The sequence below is a fragment of the Peromyscus californicus genome, unplaced genomic scaffold, assembly GCF_007827085.1.
Source record: "Peromyscus californicus insignis strain IS unplaced genomic scaffold, ASM782708v3 Scaffold_8__1_contigs__length_139910024, whole genome shotgun sequence".
Taxonomy (NCBI): Eukaryota; Metazoa; Chordata; class Mammalia; order Rodentia; family Cricetidae; genus Peromyscus; species Peromyscus californicus.
The window spans coordinates 69,838,500-69,862,009 of NW_026294606.1; the positions used below are offsets into that span (position 1 = coordinate 69,838,500).

The 23,510-nt window shown below is 39.1% G+C and overlaps 1 protein-coding gene across 1 annotated transcript in view; it reads left to right on the forward strand.

The window, feature by feature from the left end:
- The window catches only part of Plxdc2 (plexin domain containing 2), a 405,253-nt gene that overhangs the window by 275,428 nt on the left and 106,315 nt on the right, over positions 1-23,510 (forward strand). Inside the window, exons 5-6 of the mRNA XM_052727523.1 lie at positions 792-914; positions 12,637-12,755. Coding sequence (XP_052583483.1) covers positions 792-914; positions 12,637-12,755 — 242 coding nt within the window. The remainder of the gene's footprint in view (positions 1-791; positions 915-12,636; positions 12,756-23,510) is intronic.

Sequence of the window (23,510 nt, forward strand, 5' to 3'; positions counted from 1 at the left end):
CAAGAACTCACAAAGAAGGGGCACTTGTAGGTTTTCAGTATTTCACCGTCTTAACTGCAAATATGTAGACTGCATCTTCTGGCTATGACCTGAGAATTATAAAGGCTTTGGCAGACTGAGAATTTTGAACACTATATCATGGAGTTATTTAGCTCCCTGATATATCAACTTGTTTTAAGAAAACAAACAAAAAAGAGTAGAAATATTTATTCACTGCCACCTAGAATATGTTTTTTTTTTTTTTTTTTAAATGGAGGGATTGCATGTTAGGAAGACTCAAGACTGAGGATGTAGCTCTGTACTAGAGTGCTTACTTAAGCATGTGTGTGTGAGGCCCTAGGTTTGGTCCCCATCACTACCAACAGTAGCAACAACAATAAAGCCCACAAATAAATATAATGATTAGAAACTCACTTGTAAAAGAGCTCTTGGTTTAGGCTAGTGTTAAGATTATAGAAGATTAAAATAGGAAAATGGAAGGTATGGTTTTCTTCAGTACTGTGTTGATCTTCTTTAGCCTAACATTTGCTTTGAGGTAATAGTCACTCTGCTATTAAAAGTATACATATTATGTATTACTGGTAAGCATTTCTACTGGATGCTGACAAATTATATGAGCATTTTTACTCTATCCAGAAAACAAAAAGTATTGTTAATGGGACATTAAGACACTAAGTATGTTCCTTGCTTAATGTCTTTACAAAATATGACTGCAGTTTAATCATAGCTGTTTTGGTTATAATTTTATCTGGCAATCTTTCTTAACAAATTTCCTGTTTTTCTCGTTATAGGTTTTATATACACTGGAGAAGTTGTACACCGAATGTTAACAGCCACACAGTATATAGCACCTTTAATGGCAAATTTTGACCCCAGTGTATCCAGAAATTCAACTGTTAGATACTTTGATAATGGTATGTATTGATTACCTGATTATTGTTTAATTATATATATAATATATATTTAATATTTTATATATTATTATATATAAATATATAATATTATATGTTATATTAATATATATTATAGTAATATATAATATTAATATATAATAAAATTATATATATTTATAAAATATATATAAAATATATAAATATATATATATAACCAAGCATCAGATTCTTATCAACAATTTGGCATATTTGTAAGTACACCACATTTGCCTGATGTTGCCTTGCAGTGATATATGTTAAATTGTTAAAAGATGTAGAGTAAGTACGTGGTCAGACAGGTTTTCACGCACTCACCAGCTCACTAACTCACTCATTTATTCATTCAGAAAATGTTTATTCACGTCTGTTACACAATAGAATACATGAGCGGCTATAGACAGAAGTTCCCACAAAACAAACACATGTATTTGATGCCACTTGTAACAAAGAATTTTATTAAAAATATCTAGATTAGTATAAATCTAATACTGATGAACTTTAAGTAAAAGCAAGTAGAATACTCTTGAAATTCAGTTCCTACAGTTCAATTTCTGCAACTTGTGCATCAATATGCTGAACACACCGTAAACTATGTCAGAGGCATTTAAATGTTACTTAAGAAGATAAAAATGTTCTTGATGTTAAAATACGAAACAGGTCATGTTAAGGTATACCAGATATATTGACAGCAATCTAAACCCTGTGTTTCTTTTGAGAGTATATAAAATGTCTCAGTCACTGTTCTATTTTTGTGAAGAGACACCATGACCAACAGCAACTCTTATGAGAGAAAGCATTTAGTGGGGGCCTTGCTTACAGTTTCAGAGGTTTAGTCCATTATCATCATGGCAGGGAACACAGCGGTGGGCATGGCGGGCATGACAGGCACATGGCAGGCATGATGCTAGAGAAGTAATTGAGAGCTACATCCTGTTCTGTGGGCAGTGAGAAAGACACTGGGGTTGGCATGGGCTTTTGAAATCTCAAAGTCCATCCCCAGGGACACAGTTCCTTCAACAATGTCACACCTCCTAATCCTTCTAAACCTTTCACATAGTGCCACTTCACGGTGACTAAGCTTTCAAATATATGATAGCTTTAGGGGGTCATTCTTATTCAAACCACTACATTCCACTCTCTGGCTCCCATAGATTTTTTTAGCCATATCATATTGCAAAAATGCATTCAGTCTGACTCCAGAATTTCCCATAATCTTTTCTTAGTCTCAAGACTGCTTAAAAGTTCAAAGTCCAAAGTCTCTGAGACTCAAGGTAATCCCCTGTAAACTCAAGATCAAAAAGTAGATCACACAATTCCAAAGTCCAACGGCACAGAGTTTATGTTACCATTCTAAAAGGGAGAAGGGGAGCAGAGGGAGCAGGCACCACACTCAAGTCCCAAAGCCAGCAGAGCAAACTCCAAATTCTGCATCCCCATATCCGATGCCAACCAGATCTTCAGATCTCCAACTCCTTTCAGCTCTGTTGCCTTCAACACCTCTCTCTCTCTCTCTCTCTCTCTCTCTCTCTCTCTCTCTCTCTCTCTCTCTCTCTCACACTCACTCTGTGTGTGTGTGTGTGTGTGTGTGTGTGTGTGTGTGTGTGTGTGTGTGTGTGTGTGTATGTGTGTGTGTATCCCTCTTCCTTTCTCTCTCTCCTTGGTTCCAAGCCCAGTCTGAAGCTTTCCTTGGCAAGCATCCCATGACTCTGGTATCTCCAATACAGTTCAGGCTTCACCTTCACAGCTTCACACAATGCATTTCCAGGCCTCCATGTAGCGACAACTTTGACACATGGCTTGGTGTGGGGGGCATTGCATAGTCACATTCTTATACACTTGATTAAAAACCCAGAGCCACGCATCCAAAGATGCTAAGTTCTTCTTGATGAGGCTGGAACCTGACCACCTTGTTCAATTACATTTGCATCAACTTTCTGTTGTCGACAGGGACAACTGTCAACAACAAACTGTCCTTTAAGCTTTTTAAACAAACTGTTGTTTAAAGGACAGGGGCAGCTCTCCTGCCCCTATGATCGCAGAGCCACCTCTCCCCAGACCATGCCACCACATGACAGATTAGTAATGGGAATAGCTCTCCCATGCTCACAATTTCAGGACTGGCTCACCCACACTTCCTCCAATGTGTTGGCTCTATTATGCTGCCCACGCAAGGTGCAGGTCCTGCTCTCCTGAGTGTTGCACCTGGTAGTGGGCAGGGGCAGTTCTCTAGCCATTAAGACCTCAGGACCAGCTTTCCCATCCGCCTCAGGCATTGGTGGGTGGGGTGGAGGGACATCTCTCCTTCCCATGCCACCACATGACAGGTGATTAATGGAGACAGTTCTCCCATGCTCACAATGTCAGGGCTGGCTCACCCAAACACAGGATGGTAAGAATCAGGTTTTTGTGATACCAACATAAAAAACAACATAAAGTATATTAAGTATTCTCTTAATGTTCCTTTCTTACAATTGTTATAAATTAATATAAACTGTTCCAAGTGGCCTCTACGTTCTCAACAAAGATGATAACAATGTACTAAGAAATCTGATTTCAGTACCTAGCATAGGAACATAGAAGACAGTGTGTCACAATTAATATTCAATGTCTGAGTAAATGAAAACATAAGTACTTAAGATGGATTTTTTACTTCGAAGAATTTTGGAATCATTAACACTCAAGGATAAAGTATTTTTTCTCGGTGATGTAGCTTCTATATGATGGCCAAGGGGATCTATAATTCCCATGATATAGTAAAAGCTGTTACTGCTATGTTATTTATTAATAAATGAAGCAACTTGAAATACTGTACAACTTTTTTTTTTTTTTTTTTATTTATTTATTTTAATTTATTTTGCAATACAATTCAGTTCTACATATCGGTCACGGATTCCCTTGTTCTCCCCCCCTCCCGTCCCCCTCACCTTCCCCCCAACGCCCCCCCCCCCCCATTCCCATCTCCTCCAGGGCAAAGCCTTCCCCACAGACTGAGGTCAACCTGGTAGACTCAGTCCAGGTAGGTCTAGTCCCCTCCTCCCAGGCCGAGCCAAACAATCCTGCATAGGCCCCAGGTTTCAAACAGCCAACTCATGCAATGAGCACAAGATCTGGTCCCACTGCCTGGATGCCTCCCAAACAGATCAAGCCAATCAACTGTCTCACCCATTCGGAGGGCCTGATCCAGTGTGGACCCCTCAGCCATTGGTTCATAGTTCATGTGTTTCCATTCATTTGGCTATTTGTCCCTGTGCTTTATCCAACCTTGGTCTCAACAATTCTCGCTCATATAAACCCTCCTCATTCTCGTTAATTGGACTCCCAGAGATCCACCCAGGGCCTAGTCATGGATCTCTGCATCCAGATCCCTCAGTAGTTGGATGAGGTTTCTAGCACAACAATTAGGGTGTTTGGCCATCCCATCACCAGAGTAGGTCAGTTCGGGCTGTCTCTCGACCATTGCCGGCAGTCTGTTGTGTGGGTATCTTTGTGGATTTCTGTGGGCCTCTCTAGCACTTTGCTTCTTCCTGTTCTCATGTGGTCTTCATTTACCATGGTCTCCTATTCCTTGTTCTCCCTCTCTGTTGTTGATCCAGCTGGGATCTCCCGCTCCCCCAAGCTCTCTTTCCCTCGACCCTCACCTTTCATTACCCCCACTCATGTCCAGGCTGTTCATGTAGATCTCATTCCATTTCTCTGTCATTGGGCGATCCCTGTGTCTTTCTTGGGGTCCTGTTTTCCGGGTAGCCTCCCTGGTGATGTGAGTAGCAGACAATTCATCCTTGTTTCATGTCTAGTATCCTGCTATGAGTGAGTACATACCATGTTTGTCTTTCTGAGTCTGGGTTACCTCACTCAGGATGATTTTAATCTCCCCCAAGATCCAGCTATACCACTCTTGGGCATATACCCAAGAAATGCTCAACCACACCATAAGAGCACTTGTTCAGCTATGTTCATATCAGCATTGTTTGTAATAGCCAGAACATGGAAACAACCCAGATGCCCTTCAACTGAAGAATGGATAAACAAAATGTGGTACATATACACAATGGAATACTACTCAGCAGAAAAAAACAATGGCATCATGAGGTTTGCAGACAAATGGATGGATCTAGAAATACTGTACAACTTTTTATGCCATAAAAACTTGCTGGAGCAGCCTCTGATTGATTGGGTAGGACCTTGGCATCGACTGCAGGATGGGAAAAGCCTCCCCATGGAAAAAGCTGCAGGTCACGCAGTTTCTTCTAAAGTAAAACTATTAGAATTAAAGCACCAATTTTAAAAGCAAGTTGATGCTTCTAAATGCTATAGCTAGCCAGATGCCTGCCACATGAGTCATGAATATTAATGTGCAAAAAGAGAAGTTCTAAAAAACAGTATCTTCTATTAGAAAAATAATTTGACGGTTCATAAATAGCAAATCAGATAGCATAGCTCTTAACAGTGGTCAGAAATCTGATCAAGCATAGAATCAGAAGAAGAGGGAAGCTGATAGTGCCCTTAGTTTATTCTAGTTATGCTTATATTTTGAATATCAAACGCTTCCATCCATTAATGATCAGGTAATTCAAGTACGATTCAGGAAGCTGAGCTCCAATACCATCTGGGCCGCTACAGCAACTCCTCTAGATGGCTGTGCATGCTTAAATATCTTCAGAGAATCAGGTCAGGTAGGTCATGACAGGAGGTAGACCTCTCAGCTCTCTGAACTATAGACTATGTTTTTTAATCGATGATTTTCTTTTCCTCCGGCACCACCATTGTTCAGTGTAGTGAGCAGAAGGCCAGTCATTATAAAAGACACCCACATTCACCTGTCTACCATTTAGTGTACAACCTCAGCACTGTTCAATAAAATCTGAAACTTCAAACTTTGGTTCTCCAGTAAAAAAAAAAGAAAATAATAATAATAATAGAAATATTTGGCAAATTTTGAAGCTCAAAGAAAGCATTTATACTAAAAAGTGTTTCCGTTCATATTATAGAGAAACACAAAAATAAGCGAATGTGGGACCACTATGCCGCTCCAGAAGTCAAGCCTGTAGTACCCAGTGCTTTTTTTTTCACCCATTGCTAATAGTTTGTTAGAAATATCTTCACCCGAATTTGCACTCAACGATCAACTTATGTTAACCTCTAATATTCATAAAGAATGGGAAACCACTGTCTTTTCTTGTATCAAATGCAGAAATCCCTTGAAAAAAATAAGCATCCTTCCCACACTATAGGAGAGGAAAAAGCTGTATGCAGGTGAATTGTCTATGAGTTAGAGAGCCCTGGAGACAGTTAGTAGTCTGTCTTGACCTGTAACACAGACTATGACAGGAGGTGTACATTAAAATCCTTTGTAAGGTAGACATGAGGACATGATCGGAAAACTCTTGTACATGTAAAATTATTATTTTTTAAACTAGCAGTGTGTTTTTAATATTTTCCAGTTTTATAACATGATACCATAGCCACAGAGATGTTTATAGGAAAGAGTCATGGTCTCTACCCATGACAAGGCTGAGCATTTCTTATGACTAAAAGTCCCAGGCTTAAGTTCAACAATGTTTTGGTGTTATTACTTTTATATCTCAATAGAAATATATTTCTATACTTTAACATCCTTTAAAAGTTTATAATCAGTTCAAAATATTTAAAGTAACAAGACTATTTAAAAATTCCAGCTAGCTCTGGAATCATTACTAATGTCCAGAGTAGTTGCTGAGTATTAATTCTACCAAACAGTAATAATTTTAAAAAAGCAGATAACAGATAAATTTTGTTAATTTATACATTTTACTCATTTAGTTCTGTTTCATTTTTATACAGCTTCTTTTGGCTCCAGGATTTCTTATATAAATATATATGAAAGGGGATCCCTTTGGCCTTCAGAGCAAAGGCCAGTCCTTCAGTGGGCCTCCACCTTTTAGATTAATAGGGCAGAGGCAGGGTAATGGGAGGTAGCAAGGTGTGGTGGTTTGAAGGAAAATGGCCTCCAAAGAGAGTGGCACTATTAGGAGATGTGGCCTTGTTGGAGCAAGTTTTGCCTTGTTAGAGGAACTGTGTCACTGTGGAGTGCTTTGAGGTTTCATATATGCTCAAGATGTGCCCAATGTGACAGTTCACTTGTTGTTGACTGCAAGTCAAGATGTAGGACACTCAGCTACTTTTCCAATTCCGTGCCTGCCTGCATGCCACCATGTTACACCATGATGATATAGACTAAACCTCTGAAAATGTAAGCTACCTCAATTAAATAGTCTTCCTTTATAAGAGTTGCCATGGTCATGGTGTCTCTTCACAGCAATAGAAGCCCTAACTAAGACAGAAGTTGGTACCAAGCACTATAGGGTATTGCTGTGATAGGCCTGACCATGGTTTTTGTTTGAAGGAATATGTACCTTGGGACTATGGCTTAGAAAAACAGTTGGACATTTTAAGTGCTGCTTAATGGGCCATCCTAGTAGGAACAGGGAAGACAGTGGTGCTGAGTGTGATTCAAACTGTGGGTGCCTGGCTCAAGAGGTTTCAGAGGAGAAGAATATTAACTTGTGACCTAGAGATCATTCTTGTGATATTTTGGTGAAGAAACTGGCTGCTGTTTGTCCTTATCTGAAAAGTTTGTCTGAGGCTAAAGTGAAGTTTGAATTAATTTCGTTGACAGAGGAAATTTCAAAACAACCTAGTATAGACTCTGTTGTGTGGTTATTAGCAGTAACTCTAATGACAATTCATAATGAAAAGGAGCAAGCTGAGCAAGGCAAATTAAAAAATGTAAAATATGATGAGAAGGGAGCACCAGGAAGTGAAATAGAGCTAACTCCCATGTTCAAGGAGCTAAACAGATTAAGAAATGAACTTAAGGGAGTAGTGACCTCAGGGTAAGATTCCACCCAGCTAAATTTCTAACTTGTGAAAAGGAATTAAAGAAGAGCTTAGAGCAGAGTATGCTGGTGTATGCCTTTAATTCTAACACTGGGAAAGTAAAAGCTAGAGGATCTCTGAGTTTGAGGCCAGTTTGTACTAAAAGCAAGTTCAAGGAAAGTCATCTTAGGCAGTGAAAGTTACCATCAAAAACAAAAAGCTTGTGAAGATGTAATTGAACAAGGGGGCCATGTTTCAGCTCTAGCAAGCAGTAAAACATGGCAGCTTTGGCCAGTGATTCTGACTTTACAGCTAAAGATAGAAGAGAGGAGCTGTGCAGTTTACCTCTGCTATTAAGGAAGATGCTGAGGCCAGGCATGTGTCATCAGTGTCCCTGAATGGAGGCCTAGAGAGGCCATTGTGTGAAGCTGTGAAGTGGAAGCCTGGATTGCCTTGGAGGCTCCAAGATACTGGAAATTTCAGAGCCCGGTGATACTTGCTGAGGAGAGCTGCTAACAGGGAGTGGAACCAGTGCAAGAGAAAGAAGTGTGTTGCAGTTGACAAAACTGAATATATTTGGAGATCTAAAGATCATTTTGACATCAGACATGAAGATGCCGAGTTTGGAGTTTGCCCAGCTGTTTTTCAGTCTTGCTTTGGTCCAGTATTTCCTCTCTATGCTCTCTTCCCTAGGCTTTGGAATGGTAATGTATATCCTATGCCATTATATGTTGGAAGTATGTGATCTGCTTTTTTATTTTGATTTTACAGTGGACAACAGTTTAGAGATTGCCTGAATCTCAGAAGAGACTTTGAGCTTTGGACTTTTAAATAAGTTTGAGACTATTATTATATGAAGCTGTGGGGACTTTTGAAATTGGACTGAATGCATTTTTGCATTATGATATAGCCACAAGGTTTTGGGTGTCAGGGAGTGGAATGTAGTGGATTGAAGGAAAATGGTCCTCAAAGGAGGGATTCTGACTCCCACACTGTTGCCCATTTCTTATCTTGTCACTCACCTCTATTCCAAGACAATTGGTCCACAGGCCTCTGAGTTTGCACTTTCTATGTCACATAATTTTGTTTTGGTATTCTTTCTTGGAATTAATTTCTCTAAAACAGACTCTGATTCAAGTACCACTTCTTCTCTCATTCCCAGAGACAAGAATTGTATGTGTGGCCTTTCCTGGCTGCTCCCTTGCCATCTTGTCCCCATTCCTACTCACCATTCTACTCAAGTGTATCAAACTAGGCTTCCTTATCAAGCCAAAGTCTCCTGATGATATAACTGTCTTTACCACAGGCTTGTCTCTTGCATCCACGCCTGTAGGCCATGCTAGACAGATTAGGGGCTGTGTGGACTACAAGCCTTGGGGATGAGGTAGAGGAAAGAGAGAAGCTCTGTCCAGGCAGTTCAAGCCCTGGAAGCATGCTGAACAATGGAGGCTGAGCCCAACACACAGAGTAATAAGGCTGTGTCTGAGAGGGGAGGTTGGGATGGTACAGAGACCACAGAGGTATATGGTTGTGAGTCCTCAAAGGCATCAGCATCCCATGTGAATGTGCTAGATAGACAGACTATTGCCTTACCTGGTAACCCAAGATTATAATCCTACCAACTGGGACTGGGGAGGCTGAGATCATAACCTACCAGGGATACAGAGTAAGCTCAAGGCTACCCTAAGAAGCACAAGGAGACCTCATCTCAAAACAAGAAATAAAGAGGTCTGGCTCAGTGGAGTGGCTGCATAGCTTGTGAAATGACCTAAATTCAGTCCCCAGTACTGCAAAACAAATGACCCAAACAGACTGTCAGTCCTAGTCCAGACTGTGAATCGGAAATCATAGGGGAGAGTCCAGGGACATCTCCAGGTGATTCTAATGCACAACAAGCTTTGAAAAACAGCCAAGCAAACTAACAAATAGTTTCAAATCACGGGCAGGGAGATTATGATCTGGCTCAAAATAGGAAGCTGGATGGTGCAATTGGGAGCACAGGAGCTGTCAAACCAGACTTGTGGGTTTAGAATCCTGCTCTGAAGTCCAATGGTCAAGTGCTCTGTGACTTATAAAACCATTTCTTAGGGTTTCCATCTTCCCGTGAAGATTTTCCTGGATCTCAAAACTTTCATATGCGGTGGAATCTCTAGAGTAACATTGGAAAAAAAAAAAAAACAAAAAAAAAAAACAGTTTCAACTTCTCACTTCAGAGAATCAATTCTGGATAATAGGACCATGTCAATCTGAGTGGTCTGTACTTCCACTATGGAACCATGGGGTCATCCAGGACAGGGGTGCTGCCAAGAGCCATGTCTGGGTTTGTGGCACTAAAGCAGCAGGGTCTGAGTTGGTATCTGTTGCCACTGAGGGCCGTGCAGATGCCCCGGGTCTGGTTAGCCACTTGAGACCAGTTTGTTATCCTAGGGCTATGCTGCCATTGGGGCCATACTGATCGGTGGCCTGTGCTGCCACCAGGGCCATGGTGAGGTCTGGGCCTAAGCTGCTGAAGAGGGCTATGTTTGGGTCCTCCTGCTGCTGCTGAGATCTATGTTGATGTCCATGGCACATATTACCAGAGGGGGTCACAAGAATCATGTGTGTTGAAATCTGAGGCAGCCCTGCCCCTTCCTGGCCCTGGGATAGCTGGCCCTGGCCCTTGCTGAACACTGCAGCAGGAGAGCTGACTCCGCCCTTCATGGAGAGCTGTCCACTCCACTGCAAGATGGCCCCACCCATCACCACAGGTGTGGGAGAGCTGGCCTTGATGGCATGGGCATAGGAGAGCTGGATCTGCCCATCCCTGAGGGGGGCAATAACACAGGAAATCAATCCATGGAGTCTACTTAAAGGGCAAAGGTATTTATTAAGAAAGGAAAGCTCACAAGACAAAACAGAGGAACTGTCACAGGGTCCTGGAAAAGGTGAGGCACAGTCCCATGCTGTTCTTCTTCCTGGAGACTGTCCCAGCATCCAAGTCCCAGCAAAGACAGTGATGTATATGCATCTCAGGTCTTAAGGGTATTGGAGAGACCATGCCCGAAGAGCATGTACTTCAAGGACATAGCAGATACCTGCTACTTCTCTAGGACTGTGCTTCAGAGTTATAGAACAGATATCCACTATAGGGCAGTCCCAGTGGCCAGGATCTACCAGCTCAGCTACCACCCAGACCCACATTCCAGGCCTTGGGTTAGTCCACCCTAACATCCACTCCATCTATGACCTGCTGGAGGAGGTGAAGGGACTGGTTCTGTAGAACAATAGCCACAGGATCTCCATGACTGGAGCAACAGCAGCATATCTGAGAGGAGTTGCAGTGAGGGTCCAGTGATGATGGAGTGCCAGAGGCCTTGAACTAGACCAATTACATGGCAATGAACATTTTGTGGGTAGGGCTGATTGGACAAAAGGGTCTACTGTGTGACACACTTCAGCTCCCAATGCCACTAGGATGAGTGAAGAGGTGTTGGAAAGATGGAGGAGTGAGGTAGTTTTTGTTTGTTTGTTTTTTTAATTAATTTTAGGAGGGGATTTTTTTGTGGGGGATGCTGCACTGGTGAGGGGCAGATATGGAGGGAGTGGGAAGTGAGTGAGATTGGGGTACATAATGTGGAATTCCCAAAGAATCAGTAAAGAATTATGTTATTATAAATCTATATTTCAAAATAAGCCTGAAGTGGTGCTGATATGGGTGGTTCAAGCATCACTCTGACAGTCCTGATGTAAAAGAGCTTTCTATAATTGCCATTCCTGTGCTAGATACTGGGTGGGAGTGTGTGTGTGTGTGTGTGTGTGTGTGTGTGTGTGTGTGTGTGTGTGTGTGTGTAAGTATGGGAGCACATGTAAGTGTGTGTGTGTTATAATATTGTATATAATATGTTTAGCAAAAGATAAAAAAACAACATTTAGAGCAAAGCAGGGGTCATAGCTGCTCATTGTCTTCTTAAAGAATGCACAATGTCAATGAAACCAAAACATGAATTCTCATTTGTGGCCTGAGTATTTAACACTGTTTAAATTCGCATTGTACCTCAGTAGTTTCGTATAAAGACAAGAAGGTTGAGGTACCAGAGTAAGATGTACACCAGAGAAGCTTCAGCCTATGTCCTTCAAGGGGGCTTCAGAAGTCAGCCCAGGACTCTATAAACTTCTCTCTGGTCTCCTGAAAGCAAAGCAGCAAAGATGTAAACACAGACATAGTTCATATAAGAGAGAAGACCCAATATCTGTAAAAGCAACCTTTTCAGTAGAAGAGTAAATTATGAGTTCCAAAAGACATTGTTATTTCTTTATATGTGAGTTCAGCTTTTGGGAAGGTGTTCTTTCTTAGCACTTGTCAAAAGTATTTGAAATCCATTCAATCCGCCATGCTGTTTAGAAAGTGGTTCATGGAAATCTAAGCAGATAATATCCATTAAGATTAATGAAATTAAGCCGGGCGGTGGTGGCGCACGCCTTTAATCCCAGCACTTGGGAGGCAGAGCCAGGCGGATCTCTGTGAGTTCGAGGCCAGCCTGGGCTACCAAGTGAGTTCCAGGAAAGGCGCAAAGCTACACAGAGAAACCCTGTCTCGAAAAACCAAAAAAAAAAAAAAAAAAAGATTAATGAAATTAAATTCCACCATACTGGGCAACACACACACACACACACACACACACACACACACACACACACACACACACACACACATATCCCAAATGCTATTTTAGTAATAGAATCCCAATTACCCATATAAAATTGAAATGGCATAATGACCCGATTTGACATCTAGATAAAGGTGTCTGTGAGTATTCTTCCAGAAATGAGGCATATATTTTTCTCATGGCATTTCTTCTTTCTTATACAGGCACAGCACTTGTTGTTCAATGGGACCATGTCCACCTGCAAGATAATTTCAACCTGGGAAGCTTCACATTCCAAGCAACACTCCTTATGGATGGACGCATCATCTTCGGATACAAAGAAGTAAGTGACAAATTGAAGATGATTCTTCCAGTGACCATGGCCTTTCCTTTGAATGTCAAGATATTGTAGTCATGAATGTTAAATCATTTTCTTACTTATTGGTTTCTTTTTCTGAATAAAGAAACCTTTTTTAAAATTCATTTCTTTGCCAAGGGCTACAGGCTAAAATTTTTTTGTTTTGTTTTGTATTCTAATATTGCCATTATGACCACAAAATTTATGAAATTATCGAATATTTAAAGTATTATAAGAAAGAGCTAAGAAAAGATGGTGACTTTTAAAAGATTTTTCATCTCTCTATAATTCTTTATATTTTTAGGTTTAGTGAGGGATGGCTTGTTGATTTCTTATTTTACTCTGATCCCCAAAATTTATTTGACATGAAAATGGGAGATTTAGTATTAAGAGTGCCAGGAAAGTAACTCCTATAATTTTTCCAGCTAATGTTCATTAAAATCTGATAGATTTAGATTTAAGTAGATTTAAAATTATTAGGACCTTACTGACCAACTGAACAAGGGAACTTAAATTATATCTTGTTTCATATTAACAAGCTGACAAATGAAATTTACTAAATTGTAGCCTTAAGCTCTGCAGAATGTTTAGACTAGAATAATAATGCATTTGATTCCAAACTCTGCTGACAGTATAATGGAGGTCTACTAGATGAAGGATATACAAAGCAAGTAACAAGGACAGCAGTTATAATTTTTAAGGCAGTTGGTAGTTTCAAGAGTAATTCTGACAATGTAAATTATTAGTGGGCATGGTTAACTCATAGTTAATAGGTAGTTATAATACAGATCCAAATCTTCCCTTCAATCTGATAAAAGAATCCCTGATTTTCAAAAGGTTGTGGATAATAAAGGAAGGATTCTCTGTGGTCATCACTCCTGTAATCTATCTACACCATAAAGTGAACATCATAAAACTTAAACTAAATAAAACAACTTCTTAAAAGTTACCAAATACGTTGGTTGTTTTCATTCTTTGGAAAAGATTTTCCACATAGAACTTTATTTCCTTGGGGCGCTCTGCAGATGGAAAATGATATGGGATGTGTTCTGATCTAAATTGCTTTGTCCAGTGCTAGGTTTAGATATCATTACCCCCTGTATTCTTATGTCACCTTCCCTGGAAGCTAGGAATAGTTCCCTGAGAATAGTTCTTAGAGCCCTCATTTATACCAGGGTTTATTGTACCCTAAGGGATTTGCTGGGATGTCAGTGTAACATCTAGGAATGGCAGTTTTCAACTGTTTTAATTATCACTGTTGGTTTAAACTGTTTCTGGAAAGATCAGGGTCAGTAAGTCTTGCCTTCTCCCTTACCACAATGTCAAGTGTCAAAACAGATACTTGAGTTCTTATTCTGGCCTCATTTTCTAGTGGTTATGATCAAAATTGCCATCTTTATTTATACTGTTTTTTTTTAATTAAGAAAATTTTTATTCATTTTATATACCAACCACAGATCCCCCTCCCTTCCCTCCTCCTGCCTCCCAGTCTTCCTCCCTCAACCCACCCCTGATCCCCTCCTCCTACAAGGTAAGGCCTCCCATGGAGAGTCAGCGTGAACTTTAGACCAAAAGCTGTGGAGCCTCCATGGGACTGGACTAGGCCCTCTGTATAAGCGAGACAGTTGTGTAGCTTGAGTTGCTTAAGGGGTCCCCTGGCAGGATCAGGATCCATCCCTGGTGCATCAGCTGGCTTTTTGGAGCCCATTATCTATGGGAGAACACCTTGCACAGCCTTGATGCAAGGGGATGGGCTTGGAACTGTCTCAATTTAATGTACCAGGCTCTGCTGATTCCCCGTGGGAGGCCTTACCCTGTTCTTAAGAACTGTCTCACTTTGCAGAGTTCAAGTTAATTTTTCTGTTCCTTCTCTGTTCTTAGTTGGCATTTCAGAATTATTTTCATATTTATCCATTTTATTCAAAGAAAAAAATTTCAATGTGGTTTTCCTGCTTTGTCATGGGGGTTTTTAAGCTGACAAACGTTCAATATCGCATGACTTCACGGACTGGGGAAACACATCTCTACTCTGTCCTGTGAGTTCATAGAGGTCTTTTGCTTGTTGTTATTTGCCTTTTTTTTGCAGAGAGAAATTTCTTTCCTTTTATTTCTGATAATTGTCATACATTTCTCCATGTAAAATGTATTACTAAAAGGAATGTAGCTCAGTGCTAGAATGTTTGTCTAGCATAACCAAAGTCTTAGGCCCCATCCTCAGAAACACAAGGAAAAAAAATGTTTCTGAATTTCTTTTTGTAGAACTTTCAAAAATAAGAGTCCCTTTGTTGAGCTGGGGAGATGGTTCAGTTGGTAAAGGTCTTACTGTGCAAACGTGAGGACCGGACCTGAGTTCAATTCCCAAGAACCTGTGTTAAAACAAAAAGAATGTGGTGGTGTATACTTGTGATTCTAAGACTGGGGAGATACAGACAGGCAAATTCCTAGGGCTCACTGGCCAACCAGCCTAGTCTACTTGGCAAGCTCCAGGCCAGTGAGAGAGCTTCTCTAGAAAAATGAGGTGACTTGTCCCGTGTGAATGACATCTGCGGAAGATCTCTGACTTTCACACACACATGCACATATGTGTACCTACCCACACAAGGTGCCTTTGCATTTGAAGTAACAACTAGATGTTCCCTGTACTTCAAGAAAAATGTTTATGATCATGACAGCAAAAGACAGTGTTTTGCAAAGCTTATTATGCTTTCCAAAGTACATACACATGTAGTATCCAGTTGTTCAATGATCCCTGGATGCTACATAACTTCATTGTTTCATCAAAGCACCAACAAGGAGAAGGTGTGCAATGAGTGCTTGTAGATTGATTATGAAAGTGTGTCGTACATGATTACTTATAGCAAAGCAAGCCAAAAGAAAGAGATTAAATGTTGTGCTTAAGATACACAATTAGATAACATGTAATCTAGCATTAAATCTCTTTGTTTGGTGCTCCTAGCCTCTTGATCTTTTTCTTTCCCAAGGAGACTATGAATAACAACTCATAAACCAACTTATTTGTGTTTTCAATAAATTCTTGTTGATATTTGCTGTGAATCATTCTTTTTATTGATCTCTACCACATTATACAAATATAAACATAATCAGAAGGGCTATTCAGGTTAGTCTGTACATTTTATTTACAGACAATAAACATTATAAATAAAATTCTGTGTATCCAGAATCAAGAACTGAAATTGTAGAGAAGTAAACATAATTTCCTCTGTCCTGACTTGCTTTTTACAAGCTGAGGACAGCTTTACTTGGTTTTGTTATATTTGGAGTAAGGGAGAAGAAAAAAAAAATCTTCCTTACATAAATCCACCAATAAAGGACTTGGTTCTACTGCAAGTTAAAACTAATAATGCATTTCATGCAATACATTTCATTTCCATTGCTCTCATGATTGCATAAGTTTCTTTTAGTGACCACTGTCATACCAGTCAACCATACCAACTGCTCAAATGACCTCCAGGTCTGTCAAGCTTCCAAAATACTCATTTTTCAACAGTGTTAATTTTTCACACTGCTGAGTGTGAATGATCACACTGATAAGGAGTGATCAATAAATTAGAAAACCCATTTTCACTTCCCACAATAATCTTGCTTCTGATAGGACTGCAGTAGGGAATTGCTGCTGCTCCCTCAACTGTGGATGGATATGGATTTGCTCATTATTCTCACTGTTTCTGCAGCAGTGTCTAGCTGCACCATGAGAGATGAAGGAGCAGCGTGGATTCCTTCAGATAGTTCCTTCTTCTGAGGTGGAAGGTCTGCATTATTCAACCAAAGCTTTGAAATCCCACTTAACATTACAGGTTCTTCTTGTCATCTAGTTGCTAATTTTAGCTAACATCAGAACAGTCTACTTAGGGTGAAGCCAAATCAGTGAGACACAGATTTGTTTCAGTTTTTCCCTTCAAATGACCTGCTGCTGCTGCACTGTGTCTTTCAATCTTGCAGTTGAGTACTTTCATCTCTTACCAACTACAGACTTCTTTATCTGATAAAATTAAGCATCTTACTAACAAAATATCTTTGTCTTTGAGTATATAGATAACATCCCTCCCACAGTTTGTACCCACTCCAGTGTCGGTATTCTTATGAAACCCTTTGTATATTTATCCCTCTTTCTTTTTCCTCTAGATTTTCATTCATCAATCATGTCTCCTTGCATAGTCCATAATTTCTAATAAAATACTAGATCTTATTTACATGGTACTAAGAGATGTGTTTAGGATTGTAATGTTATCTTCCCCTAGGAAACATTTACTTTCTTGGTTTGGCCCTGAGTGTTGGACAGATCCTTCACTCTCTCAGGGGCAGGCTTATTCAGAGTTGAGGCTTGTGAGCAGCAGGTGAGCCTTGAATTCTTAGAACAGTTGTCTTTTAGCCATATTTAATGGAGACTGGGTATCAGTGGATCCATTGCCTTAGACACTGGAAGACCCTTTTTCCTCATATATGGCCATTAGTTAAAAAGCCACACACATGTACAGGGGCATTGCAGATAACAGATACCCACCCACACAGCTTAAGAAGCAGCCTATCACAATAATTTCCTTCAACAGCAAGTCTTAGAGGAGGTTCACTACGGAAAATGTGGCTATTTATTAAGTGAAATCACTTTCAGTCTATCCTACCATTGAAATATTTAAAACTGATATTCCTCAGTGTGGTTTTAACTACTTCTTTGGTGGAGAGCATAGTTAATAGTCACAGAGGCCATCCAGTTGTGGGTTTCAGTGGATCCCTGAAGCAGTTAATTTTTTTTTTAGGACTATTCCTCTTAGTTAAGCTATAATGACCCTTCATGCATAGTTATAGCCTGGAAATCTGAAGGATGAACAGTTTTTGAATTGCAGAATTTATGAGGAAAAGATAAAAGAGCCAAAAAGAACTCAATAGTGAGACTGTTATCTGTTATGTATAGAGTAAGTATCTTCTATGCTGGTTGCTAAATGAATAAGAATGTTCACCTGTGCAAGTATAATATGCATTATATACATATATATATATATGACCAGCAAACTTTATAAATATGTAAGTAGAAAAGTGATATATACATATAATTCATGTAACATATATATATGTGGTATATAATACATATATATAGGGTATGTTTGTATATGGATATAGATACAGATCAATGTTTGGAAAACAAGGAAGAAAAAATGCTGATGAAAAGTTTAAGAAATATTTATGAGGAAAATGTTGATACAGATGATCCTCCGAGTTTTAAATATATGCAAATTGTATTTCCATTGTTTGTTTGAATCCTATCATTCATATATTTGGATATATTTTTAGTTATCCATATTGAAAAGCCCCTAATGTTTTAACTTTCTGTTTCCTCTCCAAATGTAAGAAGGTGATAAATTGAATAGCTCTTCCTTGATTATCTTCTGATAACAAATGCTGTGGGTAAAGTAAATAATGAAATAAAAATAGCAAAGTAGGAAAAAAATCAATGCTGTGGAGAAAATTATTTAGAACCAAGTAATCTGTAGAGTTGGTCCCACATCTAGTTGTTTATGTTGTTATCAAGTCATTTATAAGAGCCTGCTGATGCTCTGTGTGTGTGTGTGTGTGTGTGTGTGTGTGTGTGTGTGTGTGTGTGTGCTTGTTTTGTTTATTTGTGCCTTCCTTATAACTTTTTATGATGAATAGGATATGTTATTCATATCTTGCCAATTAGCAATCCATATCTACTCTCTCTGGTCTGATGTTCCATAACCAAAGAGCTCGTGGGCCCTTGTGGTTAAAGTCCTGAGTCATTTCAACTCTCTCCTCAAAGTGTGAGGTGTAGAGTGTCCTTCATCTCTCCTATCTGATTTATTCTCAGGCCATGTTTTAGCAAGATCCTTTATCTGACTTTCTTCTCAAATGGAATCCCCACCTTAGGAGTGAGTGTGCTGAGTCAGGCCGAACACTTTGTCATATGGGTGCCCACTTCATTGTCTTCTTTTGCATGAAGTTTTATCACTGATTCATCCATTCTGTACCAAACAACCTGTAAATCAGAGGCTACACCAGTTACGTATGAATTTCATGGTGTGTAAAGAATGTGTGAAGTGTGTTGCCAACATTTAAATATTAGAACGTTTCAAATTAAAACAATCATGTGTGTTTCTCTCAAGGTAGTTGAAGGCCCAAAAGCACTAGGCATGGATTTCCATATTGCAAAATAGAAGGAAATGTGCACATCAGATTTTCTCTTCATAATGTCTTCTTTCTCATCCCAGGTCCATATTAACTTGTGTAGAAATAAAGTCTCAAGCCCCACCTCCACTAAGGAGGTTGATTTTATTTATCAACCTCAATTGTTTACTTATTCTAGAATTTTTAGACAGAATATGGCTATGGCTTGGTACATTACTTGTTTGGTTGCTTTGGCTCTGTTTGGTGGCTTGATGTATGCCGCCCAACTCACATCCACGCACTTTCTGTCCCAGCCTCCACTGTGATAAAATGCAAGCATGTATCGTTATACTGTGCTACAAATTCCTCTTTGAATTCTACTTTATTTTGCTTTCACGTGGTCAAGTTTATTGATGATTTCAATAACTGTGAGTTAAAAGGAATGAAATTATTCCTGTGGATCATTCACAATATCCAGGAAATCAGAAGGATTTTAATGTTAAACTTAAAATAAATATCTTCTATTCAAATATAGTTATAGGCAATTTGACATCCATATTTTTTACTTTGTGCATTATTTTTTTAATAGCAAAGAGAGTTTGAAGGTGTGTGTGTGTGTGTGTGTGTGTGTGTGTGTGTGTGTGTGTGTGTGTTTGCGTGCACATGCATGTTTATTAGATTTCCTGCTGAATAACAGAGGATAAATAAATTTGATCTGTCATTCCAGGAAGATTAGGTAGAAAATTAAAGGTTCATACACATAAAATGTTAAAATAGAAAGCTCTTGTTTCTTTTGGGCCTTGTTGTTGTTGTTGTTTCTGATACTAAGTGACTAGATACCATATTGCTGATTAGCAAATGGACAAAATTGAGTTTCCAGTCATTATTTTCAGTTCGGATAGTCACCCTTCAGAACACACACTCTACAGTCAAGCTCTGACTGAGACACTGTGCAGCCCATTAGACAGATAGCAGCGTCCATAATGAAAACAAATGAACGTTTCGGCAAGCCTTTCAGGGCAGAACGAAGAACAGGTAAAGTAAAATTCCATCACCTCTGATTCTAGAGTCCTGTGCTATCTCCTTGATACTGAGACCTCAATAAAAGCCCAGCTTGTGAGGACAGTGCAGGACCTCTGTGTCCAGAAGAATGATACTATAATGCAGAAAACAAAATAGATTTTATCTTTGACTCATTTTCCGATGGCCAGGATATTCTGCCCCGGGATTGCTGAGCCCTAATTTTTCTGCCATAACTTTGTCAAATGTCAGCCTGCTTCCCTTCTTAATTTGTCCCAATATATCATCCATAGGAAACCTTGGTTCAAATAAAAAAACTCTTGGCAATTTGTCAAATTGAGAATATAATTAAACATGTTGTAAAGAAAGAGGACTTATGAGCCAAAATGAAAACATATTTTGACTGGCGCTAATGCATCCTTCCTGTCTATTGTGTGGAATTATGTACTTGCAAAACCACTTCTCAGGAATTTATACTTCATGTCACACAAAGGCCCATTTCCAATTTGGTTTATTTCAATCATTAAATAACAGCTATATGGACACATCAAGACAATGGAGATACGTGTCTGTATAAGATAAAATACTTCAGGTTAAGATTTCATAGTTTGTTGTTGTTGCCCTAAGATGACTGACCCAAGAGATACTTTTTGGAATACTAGAAGTTTTTTATATAGAAAGGGTTAAGAATACATAAGTTTCCATAAGTTATGAAAGACTTTGCGAATTTTGACAACTTATTTTGTCGTGGATTTCCTAACTTAGATACCTCATATTTTCACAGTAGGTTACAGAGTATCATGACAGTAAAATATATTTTTTTGAAAATTGTGTACAATAACTGAAACAGTTTACTTACACACACACGAGAGAGAGAGAGAGAGAGAGAGAGAGAGAGAGAAATTGCTTCACTATTGTTAGGGAAAAGCTGTTCATTTTATATGTAGCTTTTAACAATATCTCACTCCGATAGATATTATTGTTCATCAATTTTATATAAGCAAGGCAGCAAGGAAATCTGCATGCTGTTCTTTTTTGCTGTCAATGAGCTCAGCCATACTCATTGTCACAGTCATAGTCCTATTTATGGGTAAAAAATAAACCCAAAGAAGGCGGAGAAGAAAGGCTATGTGGATACCAGGCAGAGAGACACTTATTTCAATATGAAACATCCGAGAAAGGCTGTACAGTTTCATCTTGTCTTTGTTAATCTCTGGGGATAATAGATATTTAATTCAATTGCAAAACCTGGATTGTAATTACTTTATCAAAAGGCTTGGGTGGCTTGTAGGAAAATGTAGGAAATTCAAAGATCCTTGTACGTTTTCATTTTAATATTTAATCAGAACAAAACATCAGAATGTAAGAACTCCTAGCGTTTTCCAGCCCATGACATCTTAAAGGAGATCATAGGAAGTCAGTGGTAACATTGTAAACTGACTGTCCCTCTCCCATTCTCTTTGGCTCAACCTCTATACCTTGCCTGCCTGTTCTTTAAGGGTTCCAGTGCTCTCTGTATGGTCTGGGGACACCCTTCTTACGTGCTGCATGGCACCCACCTCCCTGCAGCTGGACAACATAATATCCCTGATGAAACAAAACTGGTTTCCCTGGCATTGACACCAAACTCCTGGTACCAACTTCAATCTCACTTCTCTCAGTTTCCTTGTGAAGTCCATCTTGACAGTGGTATGGATAAGATACATCAAGGATTCATCCTTTGGAATCTCTACTTGAGTGTACATCTGCCATCATGGCTTCTCCTGGACAGCTGTGAAAACCTTCCAATGAACCCCTTTGTCGCCCTTTGCCGTGTACAATCTTGATTCCATGACAGACACTGCATTTCCCTTTCATTTTACAAACATAAAGGAATTCCCTTCTTCTGCATAAAGCTCTCCTAATCTTCTCTTCTGTACGTTTGTTTTGTTTTTGAATTTGAACTAGTTTATGGAGCAGGATTGTATTTGGTTGGTTTTATTGTTGTTTACTTTGCTTTATTTGGAGAGGTCATTTTATGAAATCCAAGCTAGTCTTGAACTCTCGCTCCTCCTGCCTTTACCTCTCAAGTGAAGGATTTACAGGTGTGCATTAGGATACCCAGCCAAATCTTTCTAAAGTTTTTGAAATATAACCTAATGCCATAGCCATAACTTCCAAAAGGAATGTATCCCCTTGCAAGTTGCCCCCCTCAGCCTCCCACCCCTTGCTTCCTTTCTCTGCTACAGCAGTAAAGGTAATATTTTATTTACTAAAAACACCAAAAGCATCTCACTCAAGCCCTTTACATCTGCTGGTCTCTACCAAGAACTGTTCCACATGCCAGACTCTTTCCATTCTTTTAATTTATGATGTAAAGTCATATTAGAGACACCTTCTCCAACTCTCCTCCTTACAGACTCTAATCCCTCTCTATTTATTTACCTTATTTCATTATATACCTTAGTCCCAAGCTCCTTCTGACAAATTATGTTGTCTTCTTTGCTTGATTGGTGTCTATAACCTGTGAATTGGAATCTCTGTGAAACAAGATCATTGCTTTCTTCTGTGATTAATTCTTGTTAACACATCACTACACACTATATGTTAATTTATATCTGATTAATGAGTGAATGTATTCTGGCTTATCTTATCAAACAGCAAGAGCATTGTAACATTTCAAGTAAACTATTTCTGTGTAGCAGATATATTTTAGAAATTTATTTTCTATTCTATATTCCCATAATGCATTAAGACTCATGATAAAGATAATACACAGAAAAGAGAGGTTTTCACACTGAGTATTCAGAAATCAAAGCTTCAAGAATATGTATATTTTAAGACTGGTGGCATGCTAAAATATGTCTTTTGACTGAAAATGAAGTTTTTTCTTTACTTCCCTTTGCATGGAAAGGTAGGATGTTTAGTTAATAATTTTGTTTGAATCATTGATAACAATACTTGTTAAAACTTTAAAATGTCAAAGCAGGTATGGAAGAGATGGTTCAGTGGTAAAAGCACTTGGTAAGCAAACGTGAGATGCTGAGTTTAAAATCCCAATGCCCAATTAATAATCTGTGAGTGGCCTTTCATGCACCTGAGGCCACAGCACTGTGGGAGCTAGAGACAGAATTGTGAAGACTTGCTTTGCACCAGCCTAGCTCTATGTTCTGTGAGAGATCTTGTCTCTAAGAACCAAATTTTCAATTGTGTTAAAAGCTATATTTACACAAAAAATTATTGCAAGTGTTATATACACCCTGAAGGGATTTGATTATGTCAATGAAATAAATTATTACCAATTGGGTCATACTGAAAAAAAAAGAAATAAAGTAGAGGGGATAGAATTGGACACCCAAATGCTACCCATATCTCCACATATGCATGCCCCTACAGGTGTACATAACACACACACACACACACACACACACACACACACACACACACACACACACACACACACACGCACACACACACACACACACACCACACACCAGTTTGAGGACTGAAAAGGCCCATAATGTTCTACTGGAATATTCTAATCTTTTCAGTAGAATTTAAGAGATATTTCATCTTATGTCGACAGACCCATAAAATTTTGTA